We start from the raw sequence: 15,806 nt of genomic DNA, 5'->3' as shown, positions 1-15,806 counted from the left end.
TGGCTGGCTGGCTGCTTGGATAAAACGGATGAACAAGTGAGAAGAAGAATGCATGTGAATGAGGTGCAGAAAACCCACTCAACAAAACATGCGGAAAGTTAAACACTCTTTTGCATTCCAATTTGCATTTATTCAAATTGATAGAAATCAACATTTTGGGAGTGATGCCTTCACTGTGAAGGCATGCAAACTATACATGTATGACAAATTTTAGCTTTGAGAAATCCCCTTTCATTGGGGTCTTACGCTACCCACTTCCTTTAAAAGCCCTTGAACATGAGGTGGATTGCGGTGGAAACAAAGAGTTCACAACTCCTCTGATGTGTACATCAATCTATGTTTATTTTGCTTAGATTTGCATCGACATATTTTTGTTCAGTAACTTCTATTACACTACTATATTATCAACAACAACAGAAGGTGTTAGAATCCAGTTAAACAAGTCAAACCTTGTGGCCATTTTTCTTGAAACCAGGTAATGAGTCAATAACAGAACAACAGAGTGAAAAAACACAATTGACTTCCATTTAGCAAGAAAATCAGGTATGATACCATCCATAAACAGGCACGACATCCATAGAAGATCCTCATGAGTGTGTTGTATTATTTCTCCAAAATTTACATGTTAATATCAAAACTGAAAATATCAACAAAATACCGAGTCAATGTTATTGTCCTTTATAGGCATTGAATATATAGACATAAATGGACGCAACATAAATCTCATTGATAGTACAGGGACATAGATAATATAGTAATACTCTTTTTTCCCCCACCATTAAGGACTAAGGACAGCCTTTGAGCTGCATACTATCTGAAATAAAACCTGTATGCTGTGCACATCAAATGCTGTAGGTTAGGTTTGGGCAAATTAAGTGAATGATTGTATTGTTTTCATGTTTTTCGGTTTGTCTTTCATGCTGTCACATATGAGTGATGGTATTCAGACAAGCACCTATAGAATATTATAATAATATAATATGATCTGTAGGATATTATATTATTAGGATATTATTACTTTTCAGCTAAGAAACACTTAAGTTGGGACAAAAAGAAACTAAATGTTTAACCGAAACTGTTAAAATCTTGGTGGTAGTATGCCATTCATTAAATATGCTATGTGGACCATAATATGGACCAAGGGGGCTGCAAATATGGATCGGGGGGCTGCAGATTTAAACCTAAGCAGTTTTACCCTATGTTTATATGAACAAAGTTTTCTCTTTTTGCCCAAATCACTCCTCACCAGTGATTGAAACGCTTAGGTGTTACACACTAATATTTACTTGCTCAACATATACATTACACACATTATAGAACATTCCATTCACAAACATTTACATTTGCAATGTTGTCATTATGAACTATTGAGCAGGGGGTGCTTTTTACTGCAACTAGACAGAAAACCAGTTTCAAATACAATTGAGATAGTCTTGATTGAATATGTATTTACGAGTACCTCTGTGATTGCCATTGTCATTGCCATTGTCAGACCTTAACTCAATTCTTTTTTATGTACATCCAGAACCTTCACACTCAAGACTAGTTCTGAGGCACTGGATCATTTTGCCATGTCGTCTGTTCATTTAAAATGACAATCAACAGCTGAACCGTTCCATTGTAGTAGTTACAACTAAATGATTTGACATCCACAGCGTAGAAGATAAAACACAGTCAATCATCATTATGCAAAATATGTCATGTGGAAAATGCGATGTTTGACCATCTCACAAAGACATATACCGATATACTCCTCAGTTGGTTCATTCACGTTTAATTGCTTTGGCAAGGAAATTACAATTCATCTTGACATCGGCTTAGGTGAGACACACCAGCTCACCAAATGAATATGTGTAACGGCAGAAAAGAATATATATATGAAACTTGCAACCAACAAAACTGCAACAGACATCCATTGAAATCCAACCTGAATGGTTGACTGTTTTCACTAAAATCCATAGGAAGTGTATTACTTGTACCACATGAGCTTTGCTAGTTTACATTTAGGGTTCACCCATCTATGTTATGGCACAGTACATATGTATATGTATATAAATATGTATATGAATCTGTATTAACAAAACTGCTTTTCACTCATCCCTTACCACCTTTGGTTCCATAACTGTACATTTAATACAACTTTCTTAATATTTTGAAGTATTTCTATTTTTATTTTAGGAAATGTTAATGAAAATCAATTGAAAACCCATAGCAACCAAGAAATACAAATGATGCCTAGAATAAATGGACAGAGTAATCATATAACAAGTGAATGACCTGCAACCAGAACTGAAATATATGTTTACTGTAGTCTGCCAAACATACTGGAGTCTGTCCAGGCTTGGTATGTTCTTCTAAAGAGGACTGAGTGTTCATAGTGTAATTGTGTGGACGAAGGGTCGGTGCTCAAAAATGATGTCTTGAGAAAAAAAATAAAAAACAAAAAACAAAAACACCTGACCCAGAATATTTTGGCCTTTGTGTAATTTTCAATTTTTTATTCTTATTTTTTTTTTTTTACTATTTCAAAAAATAGAAAGTTTTTTTTTCATAGTTAGTTTCTATAATTGGCTTATAACATATTTAATAAAACTTTCTTTGAAGTAACATGCTGCTTTTAATATGGCAGTTTTATTGTTTTATTCCTCCATTTCATTTCATGCAATCGGTCTTATTTCTATAACTTTACAGTATCCACTCATCTTGAGCTATGTCTAGTGAGAGCATCCCAACACAGAGGTGGACTGTAGTCCTGCATGGGGGGGTGATGCCAGGGACCTCGTCTCACAAACCTTTGGTCTGTGTCCATCTCCCCACAATCTACAGCAGCCGGCCATCCATGTTCAGCTCCACCAACCAATGAAAATCCTGCTCTGGCTTGTTGTTGGGAAGAACGCAAACGCATAGCCAGTCTTGCGTCTCTGTTCGATAGAGTGAAGGTCCATATCCCACCTCTGTGTCCCACAGGAACGAGAGCAGACTCCACCCCCTCTTTAAAACTGATACCACTTCTTGTCCTTGCATTTCAGCATCAGCTGTGGAAGACAGAGGTACTCAATGTAAATGTAAGTTAAACAAAAAAAACATCAAAGGAACAAGCTGCTTCTATTCACAGAGCTGTCATGCTGTGCTTTGATAGGCACTGTGAAAAAGCAGAAAAACAGATATGATAACTACAAAGTAAAAGATATTGGGAAAGTACCTTTACTTGGATATTACATTACATTACATTACTGGCATCAGTAGACGCTGTTATCCAGAACAACTTACATCGGTTACAGGTTTTTTTTTTTTTACAATTTTATCCATTTGTACAGCTGGATATCTACTAAGACAATTGTACCTTGCCTAAGGGTACAGCAGCAATGACCCAGCAGGGAACTGAATCGGCAACCTTTCAGTTACGAGTCCTGCTCCTTAACAGCTATGCTACACTGCCACCCCAGGAGAGAATTCCCTTTAAGGAGGATAGAATAGGATAGAATAGAAAAGGATAGAATTTCCTTTTCTTTCTGTTTATGCGGAAATTGTATGAAAGGTTGACTGAAGAATCAGCTATACCCTTCACTTATCCACCCCATTCCCTGACGCTGCGCTGCTATGTCCTTCGGATCCCCCTCCCACCCACTTTCCCTCACCTCGTGGGCGTGTTTGGAAAAGGCCTCTGCGCTGGACATCATTAGCGCGGTGCGCTCCTCCAGCTCGCCTAGCCTCTGGCCCCTCTCATCCAGTGCTATGCGGGCCCTGGCGAGGTCTCCCACCACGCCCCCGGCCGCTGCCTTCATGCCCTCCATACCCCCCGGGCCCGGGATGTGCTGGGCCAGGCTTCGGGATGCCTTCCCTGCTGCTGCTTCCCCAACTGAGGGAGAGACAGAGACAAATGAGAAATGCTAGTTTACTGTGGGCCTCCACATCCACGGGGGGCAGTGAGTCACTCAAAAAAGCATCACAGTCATATCCTACACACCTAAGGCCTCACACATAACCTTTCATGTTAATTACTTATGATTTTATTTGTGTTTATTTTTATTTTATCTAATTTTAGTCTATATGTTACTGCATTAACATTGTAAAGATCACTAAATTATTAGTTATAGTTATTTCATTCTTATTATATTGTATTAGTACTGTTTTTTTCTGACTGATACATAAAAGCTATTGCACCACCAGCTATTGCTTATTATGCTATTATAGAAAAAATCAGAAAGTGAGTGGGAGTGGGGGAAAGTGAGAGGAAGAGAGAAAGAGGAAGATTGAAAACAACAAGACAAAGAACATCAGAAAGAAATAAAAAAAGAGAAAGGGTAAAAGTGGGAGAAAGACACACACAGCAATGAAGAAAGAGAGAACCGAACTGAAGAGGAAGTAACTTACACTCAGTGGTGTGAGATGTATTAATGGTTACTCCATACCCTTCTCTCACAGGAAGTGGTTTGGTAAAAACTACTTACACAGCTCCTCCCTGTCGAAGGTCTGGGCGTTCCCACCAAAGAAACCTTTAAGGAAGCCTCTGTTCTGGGCCTCAGGGGTCTCCACTGGAGTGAACAGCTCCCCCAGAAACTCCTGCAATGAATAAATGAATGAATGAATCAATCAATCAATCAATCAACACAACCATCCATCCATAGCTTTCTGGATGAAATTGCAGCAAACCCCTTAAAAATATTCATCACAAAGTAAAACAAAATGATAGCTGGTCCAATGACAACAAAATGTTTACACAGTCATCAATTTTATTTCATGATAGTCATCAAAAAATAACTGCAATATAATGTTGTGTCATTGGACCAGGCTCGACAACAGAAGAAAATACAGAGGGGTGCATTTGCAATCCACAGGGGTCCACAAAAAGTCTGAAATACCATGTAGACATTGGGATATAAGGAGACAACTGGGGATGCACTGAGGTCCGTCTGGGGGTGCAATGCACCCCTAAGCACCCCTGTAGTGCCGGGCCTGCATTGAACCTTCTTCTTACACTCACACATAAACATACACACGCACCCAAGCGCTGAGATTTCTCAGTGTATGCCAACTTCCTTAACTATATTTTCATTAAGCAAGAGCCGACTGTCCACTCACGTAACAGAAAATATGTTCACATGCGTGGTCCATAGGTGTAATGCAATGTCCTCTGTTGCAAGACACTCCAGAAAAGCCCAGCGTCCTGCCTCAGCTGTTGGCATTGATGTTGTTTATAAGAGCGGAGGTGTTAACTCAGGAAAAAAAAGGCCTTTTACAAACTGAATGCAGGTTCATCTTTCACATGAAAATGCTTGATCCAACGGTATGAAAAAGGATTAGAGTTTATCACACTTCCTTAAACTTCCCTTTAAAAAAAAAAGAACAATGCAACACTGTCATACAAACAACATTTTTTCTTGGCGTCTGTGCCTCTCTAAACGAAACTCTCATTCACTTATTTAACTAGGAATCATATCTATTGAAACTATGCCAATTCATTATGCAAATTCATATTGCCTCTTTCACTTTTACTGTGAGTATATTAACTGATGAATAATTATCAGCGTGCCCTAAATGATGGAAGGGAACTTATTCCATGATTTTACCTTTGTGCTTACAAAACACTCACCATTTAAGGTAATGCTAAAAGTCTCAGAGGTACATACAAACTATACCTGTGTCCACTTGCATCCACTATATACATGTATCACTGTTTTTACAGGAGTCAACTCTAGTGCCTCTATGGGAAATACTGCCACTGAAAAAAAACTGGCATATTACTGTAGTTTTACTGTACCTCTCATTCAGCCCGGGAACTGGTTGAAAAACAACAAAAAAAATTTTTTTAAAAGTGCATTGACACATCAAAGTTGGTGCACAATCTTACCAGAAGATGGCAGTGTAAAACACTGTGTGTGTGTATAAGGTTTCACTCTATGACATATTCTCTGTACCATTTGAAAATATTTTTTGATCAAATAAAAGGACTACCTTACATGGTATAGAGCAAAAAGATGCTTGGAAATGTTCTGACCGATTGAGTGACTAAATTAGGATCATAACATTCATATATGAATCATATATGTCAATCAAGGTTTAAATGCTAACGCAAAAGTGGCATGCTCTGATGGTGGGTCAGAATGGCACACAGTGTTATGTGCAGCCCAAACATGCTCACTCATTACCACAGCTTTACATTTCGTTACTTTTGCCACAGGAAGTTTCTGTATCCTGTGAGGCAGGCAAAGCTTCACTAATCCACATCAAGAGCTGAACACAGCACAGCTCACACTGTGCGTGAAAGCCGTAGTTCTCTACTGTGTTAGCTGCTGAATAATGCACAGGTGATTACAGCCTGAAAGGGTTCCTTTTTAAAATGATTATTATATTCTTTTGTTTGCTGAAAGATCCTTACCCAGGGTACTTAACACAAATTACATTTTACACCATATCCATTTACACATCCCAATGTTTGCTGAAGCCATCCAGATGAAATACCTACTGTAGGGGGCAGCCTTACAGGGTGTTCCACCCTAGGTTTGGAGTATTAGCTGGTATTGAAGTTTATGGCCTGTGGTGAAAACTCTGAGACTGAGCATGATGCAAGGAGGAAAATCAGTCCTGATTCCAGTCCTGAGTACCTGACTTTTGCATATCCTCAGCAATGACCAAATGTTCTACCAAAAAGCAAACATCAGAAACATAAAAAAGGATGGGATTGATGATGTCTGTCTTAAATGAGAGGCATAAGCAAGTATTACATGACTGTGTGGTGCACCAATTTATGTGTGGACACCAGTTTGTGTGTGTGTGTATGTATACACACACACACACACACACACACACACACACACACACACACACACACACGCACACACACGCATGCACACACACTCACTCAGTCACTCACCTGCAGATTGTCACACATCTCCTGGCTGTAGGTGATACGCTGAATCTCAGTGGGGGTGCTCAGGTAGAGAGCCTGCCCCCCGTTGGTGAAGCAGAAGGTGCGAGCGATGCGCATGTCTGTCAGCGGCAGGTAGTTCACATCCAGCAGGGGGCGCAGGCTAGGCAAGCTGCAAAGACACCCACAAGCACTGCATCAGGAGGCAAAGTTACCCCTGAGCAGAAGGGTGGGGCATCTGTATGTGGGTGCACAGAAATCACACCACAGCAGAGGGCTAACTGCTTGAGGGGAGGGACCAAATGATGCCAGGGGGCAAGGTAGGTATGAGGTAGGTTAAACACAGAGCCCCAGTCACAGAGATGGAAATGGGTACAGAGGTCCTCTGGGGCATTTGGACAGTTGTGCAGAGAAGCAGTTAGTGCAATGGACTTGTGATGGTCTTAAGTTCCAAGTGGAACACTGCGCTCATAACTTTAGGTACTTTACCTAGATTACTCCAACAAAAGGTGGGTATTTGAGAGATGCCATTATGATCAATGGTCAGTATGATCATCTATGATACAAGATCAGTTATGAACAATACATGATTACAGTGTGGCTTTTGTAAATCACATTGAGAGGGAAACTCAGAAGGAATAAATATCAGCTACAGAATCTGTGTGTTTGAAGTCAATTAACTGTGAGGTACACTCACTGGACATGCCACATTAAAATATTACTGTGAAATTCAGGAATCAATATATCATGAATCAGTGAAAATATTCCTGCATTGATTGCTAACAAATGATGAATTAATGATGAGTCATATTTTGAGAGTGCTCTGGGTTCCTGAGTGCTGTGGGATACCCATGTGCATATCATCAAATTCCTCTCCTGCCTTACACAGGACTTTTTTCTAAGAATGTATGATTCTATTCCACTGTTTGTGCAATGGGAGACACACTCATATACGCACTGACTCAGCACAGTGGAACTGTGACATGTCATTGTATTGCTGACGTAATTTTAAAAAAGTGCTACAAACTTAGCAGCAGCAATGTGCTGAATTACTTAGCTATAGTTGTGTGATAGACAGTCAGAGGGTTGTGTGGGCAATGGTGAGGGAGGGATGGGAGTACGGGCCAGTACCTGAGGGTCATGACGTGACCGTTGGCACAGAAGCAGGCCAGGCAGACGCTGTTGCAGACGGACACGACGTCCGAGCGCAGGACAAACGAGGACTCCGTGATGTTGTGGACGAAGAGGCACGTCTGTGCAGGCATCAGGAAGACCTTGGCCTGCCTCTCGGAGCACACCACGGCCAGGTGGCCGTCCCCGGCCACCTCCTGGGACGAGGAGGGAGAGAAGTTGACCAGTTTTCGCTTGCGAGGGCGGTCGGGGTCCTCAGGCGCGTGGGGGTCCCTCCACACCTCGTAGGGACTGGGGATCAGAGAGCCCCCACAATCCAAAGACCCGAATGTCAGTACAGAGCCCTTCAGCATCAGCACTGTTCCTGGATACCAGGGAGAAAGGAAAGGGGAGACATTAGAGAAAGCAGAGGAATGATATTTGAGTTACCAGAACAGAGACAGCAGAAGTGACATATAACAGGGGAGAGAGAAGAGGAAAGAAAGTGTAGGAGGAAGAGGAGAGGTACTGGGAGGATATCAGAACATAGATATCACAGGAGAAACAACAGTTGGGAGATAACAGAAGAGATATCATTGGAGAGGAGAGGGGTGGAAGTGGAGTAGAGTTATCAGAGGGCAGACAGCATGAAGAGAGTTACAAGGTATTGCATCAGCCCAGAATCAATTACTATTTAGATTTTTTTTTTTTCTGCAAACAGAAACTCTGTTATCCAATGCAAAAAGTTTCATTATGCTGATAACCTGGAACAATCTGGCTTGAGTAAAATTGAAATGGATTCCTTTTACAAGGGGTTTCATGCTGGTAGAGATGATGGCAGGATTTAGTGAAGGCTGGGTGCGCATGCATCCGGTCACAACCCACTGGTATGACACATTAATGCAGTTATCCCAGTGCGCCAGTGAGAGGGGACTGAATGTGTGAATTTCACTGTCAAGTTCACTATGTAAAACCAGGTAATGCTCCAACATCAGCCCCTACTCTCTATGGACAGTATGTTTAGCTCTGGTCCTCTGCGTCTCTTCTCTTTACGCCGTAGCGAATCCTGTCGGGAGGCTCTTGGCTCACCGCTCGGCGCCACCGCCACGGGCTCGTCCAGCCGTTCCTCCTCGTCGGCCGGGATGGAGAGGCCAATGACGAGCACCACCCCGAGGCTGGTGCCCACCCACAGGGAGGGCGCGGGCGCCGTGTCCGCCTTGCGGGCGCATGACTCCATGAAGCGCAGCGTGGTGACGGCCTCCTTGGTCTCGCGGTCAATGCTGGAGACGCTGGAGCTCCGCGAGCGGCTGAAGGAGTTCTCCCGGCTTTCTGCAGGAGGCCGGCAGCCGCAGGGTGCAGCCCGGGCCGGACACGAGAAGCCAAGGAGACACACAGGGTTAGTCAGACTCTTCCCACCCACACTTTCGCTCCCTAATCAAGCCACGCTGGGAAAGCCAGAAGTTCAGCTGAATCAGACTGGACAAAGAGGACATGGGAGTGCCTGTAAAGAAAGCGGCTAAGCAAAACTGACGATGTGCAAGAAAGAAACGAGACGTGTGTGTATTCCAGTTTATTCATCATCTAGCTATTCATATATTTCCCTCAATCAACACAGGTTGAAAATAAATGCTCACAGAAGTTACATTTTTGCACACCCACTTTCCCACACATGAACCCGCCTACCTGCCCACATGCACATCAAAACATAAATGCATGCACGCACACATAAACCACACCGCAATTCTACCTGCTAAATGCTCCACTTTAAACCTTTCTATAACATCCTGCTCTCCAAGGCTGAACCTTTGGCTGGTTCAGAGGCTGTTATGTGGTAGCCACCCGCGCAACAGGTCGTCACTCTCACAGAAGCAGAGGACAAATTACTGCCAGCAAGAGACTAACACCCTGCACCAGGGAGGCTGTCTAATGCACTTCCTTGAAACTGAATGTGAAAAGCATTTCAAAGCCTTTTGTAATATCCTCCCAATGCCTCAGTGGTGAGACAACTGACTTATAGCATGATGCGAACTCAAACCTACTCAACTACGGTCCTAAATGAAACCATTAACGTAAATTATGTACATACTCAAACCTTAAGCCATCCTTTTTCTGCAAGTAAAAGGCAAGTATGATGAAACTTTTGAGAACATATGAGAACAATAAAAATCTACGTATATGATAATAATGATAAATGTATATAACTACGCATGCAGACATCAATACATAACATATTAGGGCCTGATGCAAACATATATACTTCAAGTGCAAACATACATTATAGTAAGATACAGCTGTGTAATACTAAGCTGGGAGCAGGCCATGGGTGAGGTCTTGTGACACTGAACAAGAACAAGCATGAGGAGCTGAGCATCAGCAGAGAAGGACGACCAGACGAGCGGGCGGGCCGCGGGACGGTAAGGATGCCCTTACCTTTCTCACTCCAGGAGTACATGGTGGCGTGGTGCTCATCGTGAGAGTACATACTGACTCCGTGTAATTGCTGAAGCATTGCACGCTTGGAGGCATAGCCTACTCTTGCCCCCCAAGAGACAGACAAACAGGCAGTGCCAAACGATCACAGAGAGGGAGAGAGAAGACACAGCTGAGCTGGGAAAGCAGAGTTAGGAAGACACTCCTTTCCCTTGAACGCTACACAGAAACAGCATGGCTGCTCCTTCCACGCTCAACACAGAGTGGCTTTCCCACCTCTGATCATATGACTGGACTGAAACACCACAAGAAGCATATCAGAAAGGCTTAGTAACAATAATAGCAAATTCTGAAAATGACTTATGATAACATTTTCCTATGAACACAGTGAAGCATTGGGCAAAACTGAACTCAGGTGAATCTCTGCATTTTTTTTTTACTTTAACTTGAATGATTTGAATGTGAAGAAAATAAATTAGGGCAGATATATGTGTTACCTCTCAAAAAAGTAGATACTACTTTCTAGATAGATATTTCGATCTTCCTAGATACTACTGATCAACAAGAAATTGATATCCCCAGTTGAATTATCAATTTTGATTATGTTGTTAAATTTAAATAAAAAATAATTGCTCTTTTTCTTCTTTTTAGACTTCAAGTGAAGGGCGAGTCTGTCTTTTTTGTGGATCTTGCTTGGGTGTGTCTACATGGCAGTGCCTGTAGGGTGTCTGTTACGGGAAGTGACACATGGCATTTTAACAGGACACAGAGACCCCGGGGGTGAGGAGTGGTGTGGGGATGGGAGGCTGGGGGGGTGGGGCAATGCTTCAGCAACGTACGTACACAGGAGCCAGAAGACGTGGACAGAGGCCACTGGGTTTACACTTCAACATAGGACAACTTTTAAAACACAGATGTACACCAAACGTGTTCACTTCCCTTGTCTTTTACAGAACACATTATACTAATTGACACAACTCGTTATTTAAAAGTGTAGCATGCATTACTTTGTAGTTCTGCTCAATATTACTTTTTGTCTCAACGTCACTGAAATCAGACGCATAGACTGCGGACCAAAAGTAGATGTATGTTGGTTTGCTGCTGTTATGTCATCTGCCCTTTTTCCTCTGGTTTATTTCCTGTGGTGCGTCTCATTACGGAATAGTTCAGAAGCTCTGCGCTTAATTGACCTTTAATTATCTGAGTGACCCTGCTGTGGTGCAGCCCTTCAATAATTCAGCGGCAGAAGAAGCCTCAGAGCCGACTGTAGGAGGTGCATCCACCATTACGAGACCTACGAGGGCCAAGCCAGAGATGATGTTCTGCTCACACTACCATTTTAGGACACCGCAGGCAGCTTTGAAACAACTTAGCAAAGTCACAGATATTTTAAAAAGACAAAATCATCCATTCTTGTTTTACTCCTTTAATCCTCTCTACCGCATTTGACGTGCACTGAGCTTTCTGGAGATAACACTTTGGCGTCCATTCCCCAGGTGGGTGCTCAGTTTCAGTATTGTTGAAGGCTGGATGTTCTCTCTATGCACAGGACTTTAAGATACATTAAAGCATAATGCTATGAATTTCAATTTTATGCTCATTCATTACCGTGTCAGTTATTCATGCACTGTCACCCTGTCATATAAAATATATTCACCTACAGCATTCAGCAAAATTTCAGTGTTTGAAAATCCCCTAAAGTTTTTTGACCATGATGAAAAATAAATAAACAAACAAATCCCCCATTCTGACTTGACATTTCTCAGAGTGGCACGCTCACAGGTTTTAGTAGTGACTGATCCTCAGTGTTTTTTTTCTGTGCATACTGTGCTGTCAACTTGCCTACAAACAAATTAGCGAAAGGACGTCCTCATTATCATCCAGCGACCAAATTGCAGCGTGAGTTTCAAGCCAGCTTGCAGACTGATGAATCAGAGGGAGCTGGCCTGTCTCCCAGAGCGTCTCTCTCTCTCAGACACATTCGCAGCGCCGGCTGCGGCGCTGACCGCATGAAAAGGCCTCTCCATCAGGCGACAGCAGCAGCCTGTGGCCGCCGATGCTGACGGGCGTGAAAATCCCACAGAAACGTCAAGATAACGTCAAGTCTGTTTAAGCCGCCTGGAGCCGGGCCGAGACTGCCACAGCTAAGGATGTACAATCAAAACTGGCTGAGGACGGCGGCTCAGGGGAGATTACTGCACCCCAAACACACACAAACAAACTGGATGGGATGGGAGTTACAGTTCACCTCAGACAGGTATTCAGCATATGACAGTGAGGATGGACTTCTACACTTTGTGAGTAGGACCAGATAAAGAGGGGAAAAAAACTTAAATGTCTCACGAAGTTTAAACCAAAATCTGTGGGTAACAACGAACTGGCATACCACTCTGTCATATTTTTATTGCTATATGGCCCTCAAGTAAATTAGACAAGGTCAAACTTTGATCATGTGAGTCTGAGATTCTGCACTAGTGAAAGATGAGACAAGAGGAGGAGAAAATGCTTTTGATTCTGAAAGTTGAGAAGCTGCCAGGAAAGACCTGATAGCATCTATAACTTGTTAAATTGTTGTTCAACTGGCTGACACACTTTGTCTTGGTATTGGAACTCAGTTCACCTCCCTTTCATGTTACGAGCTTATTAACATCCAGTTGAGTGCTGTGTCCTAATGTCTACTCCCTCAGGGTATTTTAATCATAGCATTGGCTAAAATGAATTTGCCTTTAGAAAAACCCCTATGGACTTTATATCCAAGGGATTTAAAGCAAATTTATGTCCTCGTTTAGCCCTGGGTAAACTGCTTAAACCTGAGAGATATTAAATTGAGCTTCTGACCCCAGCAGTCGTGAAATCCCACGATGTGAGACCACATTTTAACACTGGAAACGAAGAGATGATCTGAAAGGATGATTTGCTGACGAACAGTGAACTGAATTTGGATCTGAAGAAGACTCACTGAACACAGAATAACATACCTGATACATTGGATGAGGTTTGTTACCTGCAGTATAACAGCGTGTTCCTGCACAGTCTTGGTTTGCGCTTTAATGAGTATATGAAACTGGATTTTGATTGACAGCACAGGGCAGTTCCCATCCTGCCTGAGGTGTCACTTGACCAAGTCAACTTCTTACCCAGCAACAGGCTGTTACTGCAGTGAGACAACTGTAGCCTTGACAAAGTAGAGCCACGACCCCGAATGGCCCGTACACGCTTAAACATCAAATCCGACCACAAGTCACACAGACAGGTGTATCGCTGAGAAATTTGGACACAGACACATAAACATGGAGGCACATGGCAGCTGAGCATGCGGCTGTGACAGGACATCCAGATAAACCTGTGGGAGGAAGACAGGTGAGACACGGAAGGAACGTAGGCACACAGAGGCTCCTCTGTCACCAGAGAGATGCACACGGAGGACGGGGTGTCATTCATGTTGGGAGTGCTATACCGAGTGATACGGGGGCCTCACAGATGCCACCTGCTATAGGAAAATATCACTGCCCTAACAGTGTTATTAGTGGGGTGAATGTGGTGTAAATCTAACCCAGCTGGTTAAAATCTCTTTAAATAGATCAAACATCAATTGGCTTTTTGTGTGTGACAACTCATGGAAAGTTCTTTCAAGCTCTTAAAAAAAGAAAGGGATACAAAAGTGTATATAAATACTGTTGCATAAACCAAAGATCTGTTAAAACCATATTTTAGGTTGAACCCCTTTCAGGAGCATATTTTTCATGTGATGTCATTTTCTATCCGCCCAAAGCACAGCAAGCATGAAATCAAATTAATTGGCTGAAATAAAAATAGATTGCTTTAGTACAATGCAGGGATTGATCCAATACAGTTCAGCTCCATGTTTGATACATCAGCGCTGATTCAAACATAAAAAGGGCATCAAATCACAAAAGTACAGGAGTTTCTGTGATTCTGAGGTACAAAGGTATCACCCGCATTCTCCTGCCGCTTAAGTTTCTTGCCTTTTTGTAACTCTTTCTCATGTCATCAGCACTAATAAGCCACGTAGGTGATGTACTTAAGGTCTTTTATCAGCATCACTAGGGTTTGTGGGTGGCGTCCTTAAGGTATTTTCAGTCTTGAAAACACAGAAAACACAGAAACTCCTCTTTTGTTCCCTTATGGAGGATAAAGAAGCAGAGGGTAGAACTGGTGACAGGAGAAGCAGAGAGATTCTGTTAGAGGAGCAGGGCAGTCTGTAAGACACTCATCTTCATCCATACCTTTGTAGACCCCAGCATCCCACAGTATGCACTGACCCGCACCCGCCCCACACCCTCCCAGAGGCATGCACTGGGGACCATGGCAGGGGATGAAGTCAAGCACGCACACACCTTCCGTGTGGGAAACAGGCAAAGAGATCTCCATGCAAGCGGCAGACTGGGCCTTTCGGAAGGGCGGTCGGCCGGGCCCCCGCCGGCTCAGCCTGGGGCCCTCGGGACCGGGGACGCGTGGCTTCCCAGCAACGCAGGGCTGGGAGGTGGGGCTAGTGCAATGTCCATTTACATGATCTGCAACAATGGCACAGCATTAGCAAATAAAGAAAGAAACACAAAATAACATCCAGAGAATCATCTAAAATGTGGAAATGAGCAGAAAGGCAGGAGTGGGGGAAAGGGGGGGGGGGGGGGGGACACTGGAAAAGCCAATCAGAAGAAATGCTGCAGCTTCCTTTATTTCATGCCACAGGGAACATTAAAAGTCAACATGGAAGGCATTCATAAATAAAGGAAAGAGGAGTCTGACAGCAGGCAGAGGAGATACCCAGAGTGCACAATGGCAGGTCTGGGCAGTGAATGGGATGAGCTTTGTCCTCCTTTAACATACGTTCATTTACATCCAGAAACATCTAGCAGTTTCTGCTCTTTTTTTGTGGAAAGAGCATGCTTTCAATAATTAATCTTGGACCAACTCAAGCCCTTGAGCAAAAGCATTCTGGGGTCCAGAACTTCAAATAAAGATGAGGGGAAAAAAACAGTTCTCCTTTAGAATTCCTATTTAAGTCAGTTTTTTATTAGAATTTGGCAGGGGAATAAAGTTTATAAAACAACACGCACCAGGCAGAACTGATTTTCAGTTCTGATTGCTACCGTAGTGGTTTTGTGTGTGTGTGAGTATGTGTGTGTGTAAGTATGCTTGTGTGTGTGTTTCACTTTTTCACGTGCAAAATTCACCTTATCCAGACATGCTTGTCTGGTAATGGCTCAATTTGTACACTAATTATTCCCTTTAGTTTTTTTTTTTTTTACAATCTGCTGGTTCTGTTAACTAAATTTGCTCTGTCTTACCAAAGGAGTGACACTTCAGCAGCTGGAAGCCTATCACAGTCCATTCTCTTTGATCTGTTTGCAGAGGGTGTCACTTGAAATGTAGG

General features: G+C 42.8%; 1 protein-coding gene across 13 annotated transcripts in view; it reads right to left on the bottom strand.

Annotated features, from left to right (window-relative positions):
- Positions 1-2,582: 2,582 nt before the first annotated feature.
- Positions 2,583-15,806, bottom strand: part of LOC118786030 (syntaxin-binding protein 5-like) — a 114,551-nt gene continuing 101,327 nt past the window's right edge. For 10 of the 13 annotated variants that reach the window (XM_036541037.1, XM_036541035.1, XM_036541036.1 and 7 more), the window contains 8 exons: positions 14,767-14,943; positions 10,409-10,507; positions 9,068-9,307; positions 8,000-8,363; positions 6,875-7,040; positions 4,452-4,563; positions 3,639-3,859; positions 2,583-3,035 (listed from right to left, as the gene is read on the bottom strand). In XM_036541037.1, the coding sequence (XP_036396930.1) occupies positions 2,994-3,035; positions 3,639-3,859; positions 4,452-4,563; positions 6,875-7,040; positions 8,000-8,363; positions 9,068-9,307; positions 10,409-10,507; positions 14,767-14,943 (1,421 nt within the window). In that variant the 3' untranslated portion in view covers positions 2,583-2,993. The remainder of the gene's footprint in view (positions 3,036-3,638; positions 3,860-4,451; positions 4,564-6,874; positions 7,041-7,999; positions 8,364-9,067; positions 9,308-10,408; positions 10,508-14,766; positions 14,944-15,806) is intronic. The other 3 variants (XM_036541043.1, XM_036541046.1, XM_036541047.1) reach the window with 1 other exon arrangement.

Source organism: Megalops cyprinoides, chromosome 11 (genome assembly GCF_013368585.1).
Source record: "Megalops cyprinoides isolate fMegCyp1 chromosome 11, fMegCyp1.pri, whole genome shotgun sequence".
Taxonomy (NCBI): Eukaryota; Metazoa; Chordata; class Actinopteri; order Elopiformes; family Megalopidae; genus Megalops; species Megalops cyprinoides.
The sequence above is the reverse complement of the archived record's forward strand: the minus strand, read 5'-3'. Positions and strand labels throughout refer to the sequence as shown.